The sequence below is a fragment of the Cucurbita pepo genome, chromosome LG19 (genome assembly GCF_002806865.2).
Source record: "Cucurbita pepo subsp. pepo cultivar mu-cu-16 chromosome LG19, ASM280686v2, whole genome shotgun sequence".
NCBI classification, from domain to species: Eukaryota; Viridiplantae; Streptophyta; class Magnoliopsida; order Cucurbitales; family Cucurbitaceae; genus Cucurbita; species Cucurbita pepo.
The window spans coordinates 3,264,801-3,275,139 of NC_036656.1; the positions used below are offsets into that span (position 1 = coordinate 3,264,801).

Sequence of the window (10,339 nt, forward strand, 5' to 3'; positions counted from 1 at the left end):
ATCGGTTGCGGGGCGTGGCTGAAGGGGGAAACGTGAAACCAAACAAAAGAAGAGAGAAGGAAGGGTGGCCGCTCGTTAATGGGTTTCCTCCTATTGAACCCTAGTTTATTTATTTATTTATTTATTTATTATTTTTATTTTTATTTTTTTATTGGGTCATGGGCCCAAAACGTGGCCTTACAATTTACCTCGTTCAATGAGGAGCTGTGGTATGCCTTTCGTGTAGTTTGTCAAATTTGTCACAGTTTTCTCTTATTAATGTTAGTAAGAACATTAAAATAAGATCAAGGAAGGCACAGTTCTCCTCACCTAAATCAGATTGAAGAACTGAGATGTTGAGCCCATGAATGGACTCCGTCTCCCAAAGAGAATCCATTATTTTGACTAACTTATCCATCAAATTTTTTTTTTTTTTTTTATTACTCTCTTCTTCCCTCTTGAAAGTCAAAAAAATCTTGAACTTCTAGTATAGTAGTAAGGTACGCATTTACTTTCTTTTTTTTTTTCTTCTTAGCTGGTTTTGAAAGCTCTCGCGGTTGGTCAACTAAGACAAATACAACATTAACATTGTATCTCACCGCCTCTCATTGTTACTCTCTTCTTCCGATTTGCATTTCATTCGACTATTTCTTACGCAGAAAATAATGTGATCTATCGTCCTCCTAAAATCAATAGTATTTCGCAGAATAGGCATATTACATATCCCTCATTCCCGGGCGCAAAATGTTTCAGAAAAAGGCGGTGGCCTGGTTTGAAAATACCAACTAACACTTTCTTTAAAAAATGTTGTCCTTCTATCGAGATTGAAAAAGCAGCAAACATTAAAGAAAGAGATCGAAATTTTGAATTGTTATTTGAATCTGTGTATAAGGAGTACTTTGGCTAATATCGATTTGTCGATAATATGTGTCTAAGGTACCCTCTTTTAGTTGCTCTCCGTATGGATAAAACATATACTCCCTTGTTTTGATTCGACAAAAGATTTTGCCGACTATATCCCGAGTTCCCTCTTTTTTTCTACTTGACTTTGTTTTTCGATAAGATCCTTAAAGTCAACAAGTCAACTGCTTCATCATTTTTTCCAACTCAATGAAAGTAGAGTCGATCTTTAAGTTACAGCCGTCATTCATGGTCGAGCATCAGAGGTAGTTCCAATTCAATCCATAGATCTTCTTGGGAAATTTCCGCCTTGGAGGGTTGCAGGATTGCGATGAGCTGGAGCTACTGTCGACCTGCTAGCCGATGCTAGATTTTGAGCCTTCGAGCCCGCACATTCTTCGGCATGACACAAGAAGCTTCCATTATCTCAAAGAAAGTCAAGTAGAATTAAGACACAAACCACTACTGAAATAGAAAGGTGAAAATTTTGTCGTACTCTTTCCCAATCAAACAAAGCTATGTATGACATCTCGTGTAAAAAGACACCAGCAGCATACTGGTTAAAAAGAGAAATGAATGCCACGACACCTATCCTGTTTTTTGCCTGTTCTGCTTGGAAAGAAAGGTCGAAATAAGAAAGACATTATTCCCTCCTTGTCAAGTACTACCGATACAAAAACTTCATCTCAAGTGATTAGGTGGGGACAAGATTCAAACCTGCAGTCTTCAGGTCATGGGCCTAATGAGTCGACCAATTCCTCCACCCCACTTCTTCCCTTTATCTTTCTTTCACTATTTCTACCCCTGGGGTTGCTTGGCCAATCTGGAACCAGCGCTTAGTAAGCTAGGCCAAGGTCTCTGGTATAGGTTGGAGCTTCAAAGCGGACCAGATTATTAGAGAAATGGGAGTAAGGTTTTTCACTTGCTTACTAGGGTTGGTAGCTACATCCGGTCTTTGAAACCCCATAACATAAGAAAGTCCTGGAGTGCATAAGCCCCGATAGGGAGAGGAGCTACTTGCTTGTGGTAGTCATTTCGAATGAGCAAGTAGGGGGGGCAACTAAAGAGGAAGCGAGACTGATCGCAATTATAGGAATAGGTTGACTTTCTTGCATTTTGGTTATGGAAAGTAAAAGTCGTTTTGTTTAGTACGAGATCGCTATACCTCTCGCCTATCAAAGTTCTGTTCATAACCACACTAGCAGCTATGAAGCGATTCAAGCTGCTTAACTCTTATGTGGGGATAGCTTGAAAAACAATGCTTCCAAAAATTACTTACTTTTGGAGATACAAGCCTTTAATTTGTGTTATGGTCAAAGCAAGTTTGACTCAATAATAATTGGCAAATACTATTGATCGAGAGGTTAGATATTTGAATCTCCCCCTCTTAAATATTGTTGTCGAACTAAAAACTAATGAACCTATACATGTTAATCGATGATAATAGAATATAAGTGAACATTGATCAATTGGAGTTGATTTTGAGGCCAAACAGACACTAACCACAGAGAACTATTGCAACAAGTGAAAAATTGACCTTCGATAAACTGAGCGTGCCCAAAGTCGAGTCGGTCAAGGCTTTGTTTGTTGACTTCTTTACTCACCCCACCCAAAATGTTTGGTAGCAAAGCTATATGGAAGACCAAAATTATTGTTTATTTTTTAAAATTCAGATACTATAATGAATATTCTTAATGTTTCTAGAACGAATGATTTTTTTTTTCAAAAATATTTACAGAAAAAAAAAACAAATTTGGATACTAAGAAAATAAAAAATAAAGGAAAAATGAAAACATGGAGAGCAGTAAGCACCAGACGTGCAGAGATGTAATAAATACCGTTGACCGTTGACCGTTTCGCTATCCTCCAAATAAAATTATAACGGTAAACGAACCCTTGATTTCCTCTCTTCCACTTTTCTTCCTCTTTCGGTATTGAAAGGAAAAGGAAAAGCAAAAGCAAAATTAAGAAAAGCAGATTAGAAAAGAAAATGGAAAATAAATAATGAAAAATTAAAATTAAAATTAATGATAATAATAATAATAATAAAAAAGGTCAATTGCGAGTTCAACAATTTCCTTCTTCTTTTCTTCTTCCCCTTTCCAGTTTTCTTCCCTCTCCACAGGCTGCGAAAATGGAGCGCAAGAAGACCATGACGATGAACTGGGATGGACTCCGCGACGACGACGAGGACGACCGTTTTTTCGAGTCCATGGAGCGAATGTCGTGCGCCATGCCGGAGGATTTGGCTTCATCTTCCGACGACGACGATTTCGAAGACAGTCGAATGTCGTTTGCCTCCGTCGTCTCCACCGCCAAACACGAAGAGTTCAGAGCCTTCTCGATGACTTCACAGATGACGCCGGAGTACGATATTTGGATGGCGACACCAGGTTCGATTAAGGAACGTCGCAAGAGATTGCTGGAAGGAATGGGATTGAATAGTGGTAAACAGTTTCAGAGGATCCAGAGTAAGGTACTCCAGCGGGAGATTTCGAGGAAATTACTCGCGAACGTCGAAATTTCTCAACCGGAAACGACGACTGTCGTATCTCCTGAAAATGTGGATCAGAAGCAGGAACCACCGGAAACGCCATTGCCGATCGTGCTCGTCCGCTCGCGATCTCATGGAGAAAGAGGCACATTCACGATTTCCAGGGAACGGAATGACGACCTAATCAAAAACGTCCCGAGGCAGAGCCTCAGGAGAACTTACTCAACGATCATGGCGTCGAGTGCTCGGATCCGCAACTATCCTAATGCGATCACAGTTTCGTCGAACGAATGCGGACAATCGAGCGGTGCAGTTTTCGTAATCAAGAATCTGGATACAGGGAAGGAGTTCATCGTGAATGAATACGATCAAGACGGAATGTGGAATCGACTCAGCGATCTCCAAACAGGAAAGCAACTTACAATGGAGGAATTCGAGAAATGCGTTGGATACTCACCGGTGGTGAAGGAATTGATGCGAAGAGAGAACGTATCAAGAATGAACGGACAGTTCGACGATAGGAAAATCAACATGAATTCGTATCTATCGAAGAGCTTGAGAATGAGCAAGAGAAGAGGAGCGGCTCTATTGAAGAACATCAAAGGCTCCATGACAGGTTTAATCGGGGAAAAGGATAGAGAAATACCTCAAGCATCGCTAGAGACAAGACCTAGCAGGAACGCGTCGTCGTCGTGTCATTCTCCGCCTCGGAATTCGACTTCGACGCCGCCGTCGTCGTCAGATCAGTGGGTGAAAGTGAGACAGAGCGGGAGATCGTACAAGGAGCTTTCGGCGCTGCATTTCTGCCAGGAAATTGAGGCGCACGAGGGCTCAATTTGGGTGATGAAATTCAGTTCTGACGCGCGGTTGCTGGCGAGTGCGGGTGAGGATAGAGTAATTCATATATGGGAAGTGCAGGAATGCGAGGTGATGTCGATGAAACCGAACGAAGAAGCAAGTATGACGCCGCTTCATCCTTTGTATTGTCCTTCGCCTGAAAGACCTGCCATTGGAGAGGCTTCGGCGTTGCCGTCTGAGAAGAGGAAGAAGGGGAAAGGGCTTTCTGGGAGCAGGAAAGGGACTGTGATCCCTGATTATGTTCATGTTCCTGAAACTGTGTTCTCGCTTTCGGACAAACCACTCTCCACTTTCACTGGTCATCAAGACGATGTTCTGGATCTCTCTTGGTCTTCTAATTCTCAGGTAACTTCTCTTCCTCTCTCTCTCTCTCTCTTTTCTTTGAAAATTAAAATTGAATTTGATCTAATTTTAAGATAATGATTATAATTGAATTATAATTTTTATTATTCTTAATCTTTTAATATATTAAAATAAATAGCTTCACAAAGTTTGGAGATTTAATTTTAAAAAATAAAATAAACTTATTAAATATGAAGATGGAAAGTTAAAATACCTCCAGAAATATTCTAGATTCTAAAATACTTTTGAATCAAACAAATATTCAAGTTCACACAAGCAAATAGAAATTCTATGTAAACTTCCCAATTATTGTTATCGAGTTCTGTATTTATTTTTATTTAAAATCTTTTATTTTCATAGCATCATAACTCAAAATTAGATAAAATTGTAACTTTAAATTTAGAAAGGCACTGCAATATTTAGTTTATATAAGTTTTTGTTCTTAAGACAATCAAAATAGATTTTCTCATACGATGAAAAATTAGTTAGACTTTTGAATAAAAACAGTGAAGTTAAAAGTTTGTTTTGAAAAAGTTATTAAATTGTGAATTTATTATACCTTTAATAAAAACATAAATGAGTGTAAAATTTGAGTTTATGACAGAATTAATGGGTGAATTAGCCAAAATTACAAAAACCAGGGTGGTATTAGTAGGTAATGTTTGAGAACTAAAAACCTTGATGTTGATGGAATTTTAGCTCCTGCTTTCATCTTCAATGGACAAAACCGTAAGGCTATGGGACATGGAAACCAAAATCTGCTTACAGATGTTTGCCCACAACGATTATGGTAAGAATTTCACTAGCTTGTCTTTGGTAGCTCATTCTGTTTCTCACTTGTACGATGCTTTATTATTATTATTTATATTATTTTTGTGGAAAAAACATTTACTTATTATTATTTTTTACAGTGACCTGCGTTCAATTCAACCCAGTAGATGATAACTATTTTATCAGTGGAGCACTTGATGCAAAAGTGAGGATATGGAACATACCTGATCGATATGTCGTCGATTGGACTGATCTTCATGAAATGGTCACCGCCGCTTGCTATACGCCTGATGGCCAGGTTGGTGTCTCATTCTCCATTTGCATCAAATCTTTGGTTTTGTTTCGTAACATTCTGCCTCTTTTACCAAATACGCATCAATCATTTGAGAACATCTGACTCTTAAAAAGGCCAAACAAAAAAAGTTGTAAGCTTTTGTTTGATCAATTCAAGAGATGATGAACATGAATGCTTTTGTCTGATCTGCAGGGTGCTATAATAGGTTCACATAAAGGGAGCTGTCGAATGTACAGAATAGAGGGTACAGTTTCATGCACATCTCTATATTAAATTCCAACCGATTTACTATAATAACGATGATTTATATTGTTTAATTTAACTTACTTTGAAGTACAGATTCCAAGTTAGAACAAAAGAACCAGGTTGATTTTCTAAGCAAAAAGAAGTCTACTGGAAAAAAGATCACTGGTTTCCAAGTAATCCTTTGTTCTTCTAGCCTTCATTGTTAACTTTTGCTAAGTGAATTCAATTATGGTGTAATAACTTGGTACCTTAACAGTTTGTTCCAGGTAGCCCTACTGAAGTGCTGGTTACTTCTGCTGATTCTCGAATTCGGATCTTGGAAGGCACCGAAGTAAATCACAAATTCAAAGGTAAGAAAACTCTCCATGTCCACCTAAAAGCAGTAGAGAAGAAGGAAGGTCAATTGCCATATGTTACAAACAAACAAATAAATAAAACTTTATTGTTTTCTTCCTAATTTGTTGTTCTAAATTTTAGAAATTGATTGATAGAACTGACATGGGATATCAGGTTTCCGAAATACAAGCAGCCAACTTACAGCATCATTCAATCAAGATGGGAAATATGTGATATGTGCAAGTGAAGATTCTCAAGTTTTTGTATGGAAGAGAGAGGAGCCAAGAAATCCAAGAAATCCAAATTCTGGAAAGAAAGGTTTGATAGCAACCAGAGGTCATGAACACTTCCCTTGTAGAGATGTTTCTGTAGCAATCGCATGGCCTGGAATGATAAGCGGTAAACCGCCATTGGTGCAAATGTACTCCAAACGACATTCAAAACGAGGCCAATCGCAGCCACCTTCAGCCTGCAGCTCACCAACTCGAGAAGAAAATGGCTCATTTGTAAACCCTAAGAAACTATTGCCACCTTTACCAAAAAAATACAACAATAATACCTCACCTCCTCCAGATGAGGAGCAGCAGCAGCAGCAGAGACAGCAAGCTCAAGTTGCTCGGTCGGAGTCGAGAACTGGTGAAGCACTCAATCCATCACCTTCAGCCTCTATCAGGTATGGCGATTCGCCTTCTATTTCTTCTTCTGCTAGCATCAACAACAACCCATCAGCTTCGCCCTGGCCTTCCTCTTGGTCCTGGTTTGATGCTGGAAGCAGCCATGGCCACCATGCTGTCCCAGCTACTGCATGGGGATTGGTCATTGTGACAGCTGGGTTGGGAGGTGAAATAAGGGTCTATCAAAATTTTGGACTGCCACGTAGGATTGGACGACAGACTAATTTCTGGCAAACTACATAGGATTGCTTGGTTGATCATAAAACAAATTCCATGGTGTTCTACTTAGGATTGGGAATTTGCTTCTAGTATTACCATGTTGGAACTCTTCTAGTGTATTGAGTTCTAGGATAAAGTTCTCAACATATACAGGACTAAAATACAAGCTGCTGGAAGGTTGTTTCAGAGAATAAAGCTCCTGTTTTTGTAGATTATTGTTACATAGATCACATGTGAACTTCAGAAACTAATGTAAAAGTACCCTACCTGCGAACAACTTTTCTTATTCAACATTATTACAATAGGTTTTTGTACATACCACCAGAATGGTGATAGCTATGGATTAATTCAGGCAATTCAGTCTTAAAATAGGTTTAACCAGAGAGGCAGCTATTAGCCTACTGGTGTTCTGCTTTTTTTACAGTAATAAGAGTAGGAAATAACGTCACTATCTCCTGCAATTATCTAATTGGCATCGTTTCCAAATTCTAATTCAGTGATTTCTGAAACCGTCAAAAAGTCTTGACAATTTTGATATAATTCGATGGAATGCAAATGTAGAAGCAAAATGATTAATCTTGTTGCAGCAGATCAATGTTTCTACTCAAGTAGTCAAATTATGTGTTTTTTTAGATCTAAACATTACAGCATATGAAAAGGTGAGCTGATGGACAAACCTCAAATCATCTCTGGAAACGTAATAAATAACACCGCAGCTATGTTGCCTTGAGTTACAACTGCAGATTTATGATTATTTTCTTCCCCATGTGAAGGCTTTTTATTTTCAGAGACGTGGAGGTAGAACACCAATCTTCTTGGATACTTCGGCCTCCATTCCTTCCCATTGAAAAACTGCAGAATGCAGCATTAGAGTACATGGGAAGAACAAAAACTATAGATACAGCCAGAACCACTTTTATAGACAAAAATTTATTTTAAATTTTTGAAGCGTTAAAAACATGCGAGATTGATTAGAAAGCACAGATCGTGATAAGAAGCCGAAGGAAAGCACAGATAAGGATCAGCTACTTCAAAATTAAAATCAGCTTGATCTAGTCTTCAACTAACGACCAACTGTACTACCGCAAAATTAAGGGCTCAAGCATAAAATTACAGTCAAAACCTTTCAAGATATAAGTGGGGGCAGTGTATTTTACATGAACAGACAAGAGATGTAGTAATTACCTTTTCCAAGCAGCGGTGTTCTGCAATTGCCCATTTACTCATAATGTAGGTAGCCACCATTACAAAAATATAACCAGCAACAGTTTGTGTTGCGATATTGAATCCCAGCCATTGGTGAATCTCAGTTGTGTAGTTGGCATAAGTTACAACATGAAAGGAAAGGAAACCCACGTGGAATTTTGTAGCCTCCCTTTCCACTACGGTCTCTAAGACTCTTCAATATGAGATGGTGATATAAGTTAAAGATTTGACAGAGTAATCAAAATCCAAAACCATTCTTCATTTGGCGGTCATACACCAGGGTGTAAAGTGGGTGGTTTATGTAGTACGCTATGAGAGCTCCAAAACTCCAATGATACGTGTAGTTACGGAAGACACTTGACAAGGGTGAAGCTGTATGACTAAGCCTATGAACAAGAAGTTCTACATGATCCGCTTAGACTAATGGAGGAAATAATAGTACATGGCATGCGTCTGAACAGGGTAGGTATGACGCTCCTCTATTTAGTCAAAAAAAACTTAGACTGGGTGGGATAGAGATAACGAGTGGCTCCAAATACTCCAAGAGCGTTCTATAAGAAACTTGGAGACGGTCGGTGACAACAGAGAAATTTGGTAGAATTTTTTAGGAAAAGATAACTTTGTATAACTATGCTTAATTGATTTTTTACATCTTCCACGAATACCAATAACATATATATAGGTAATTTGGGACATTGGTAAGTGCCATTCATTATCCAAAAGTCATGCCCTTAATTAATTAGGAACTAATAAACCTACTATATTCATACCTGTCCTTATACATGTACAAGTGATCCTTCCACACATGTATTTACAGGTGTCCCTTCAACACATGTATCTACCGGTGTCCCTTCAACACATGTATCTACAGGTGTCTCTTCAACACATGTATCTATTCATATATGTATCTACCAGTGATCCTTCAACCGGGACCAATGTCCTTAAATGTGAGGGTCATCGCAGTAATCTTGGAGTTTCTTGCTTGAGATTAGAACAATAGGACTCTTTTGACCCTGGTTTGGCAGACAGGGTAAGACGCTGTCTAGAGGAACAGTATTTTCTTCCTGTTGAATGGGAAAATATAAGAAGACAATCAGTTTGCTGAGTTTGGGAGACATTAATCTCTCGTTTATCGTGTTAGGAAGAGATTAAGTGGGAAAATTGAAAGATATAACAAAATACGTGAGGAATTGCCAGCTAGTATTGTATCAATCAATTCATGCTTTTGCAATCCAGAAAGACAATAGAAAGCTACTGCAACAGATGATCAGAAGTTAGAACTAAACTCCTTTTTATCTCATCGAACGCGTAATTATGAATAGTAAGACCTTGCTGAACTAGAACTTCCGTTATCATTCCTATTGAGATGGATTTTCAATATGACAGAGCAAGCAGTCGATAAAATCAATGATTGTAGCAGAAGCGCTAAATCTAAAGCTTAATCAACCAGAAACTGATGACAGAAACAAAAATAGTGGAGTCAAGACTTGCGTCGCTGATGAATGACCTCCTGCAAGTCTTTCACCGTAGTCTACAAATCTTCATACAGAAGTAAATTAAGTAGACAAAAATTCAGAAATAAAGAAGCAATAAAACAGTGAGATTCCGATTTTCGACTCTATCGCACAAAGATACATCAGAACAACAGGCTCCACGTAAAGAAACACAGCAAAGTCCGCATAATCTCATCAACCAGGAGAGCTTCCGACTACAATAACAAAGAACGAGAAGCTCACCGAATCATCGATCTGAAGGCCGGCAGCGATGATTTTCTTTACCACTCCTGGAAACAATGGAGACCTTCATTGATTGGACGAAATGTGGACGAAGTATACACTGATTCTTGTTGCAGCAGCGAGGTATTGTAAGAGTAGAAAAGAGAGTATCCATTAAAATTTTGTTATAAATCAATATTTAAAAAATATATAAAAAGGTGAGGAAAAATTGTCCATAGAGAATCCATAAATCTGTCCAATCTTGAACACTAATTTTTTTTTTTTTTTTTTTTTTTTTTTTTTT

The 10,339-nt window shown here is 38.4% G+C and overlaps 1 protein-coding gene and 1 pseudogene across 1 annotated transcript; one reads left to right on the top strand and one right to left on the bottom strand.

Moving 5' to 3' along the window:
- Nucleotides 1-3,013: 3,013 nt before the first annotated feature.
- Nucleotides 3,014-7,418, top strand: LOC111781241. Its single transcript, XM_023661723.1, has 7 exons — nt 3,014-4,576; nt 5,273-5,363; nt 5,485-5,642; nt 5,832-5,883; nt 5,979-6,058; nt 6,142-6,235; nt 6,396-7,418. The coding sequence occupies exons 1-7, from the start codon at nt 3,014-3,016 to the stop codon at nt 7,136-7,138; spliced, it is 2,781 nt and encodes a 926-aa protein (XP_023517491.1). The 3' UTR covers nt 7,139-7,418.
- On the bottom strand, nt 6,964-9,104 carry LOC111781650 (annotated as a pseudogene).
- Between the last annotated feature and the right edge of the window lie 1,235 nt (nt 9,105-10,339).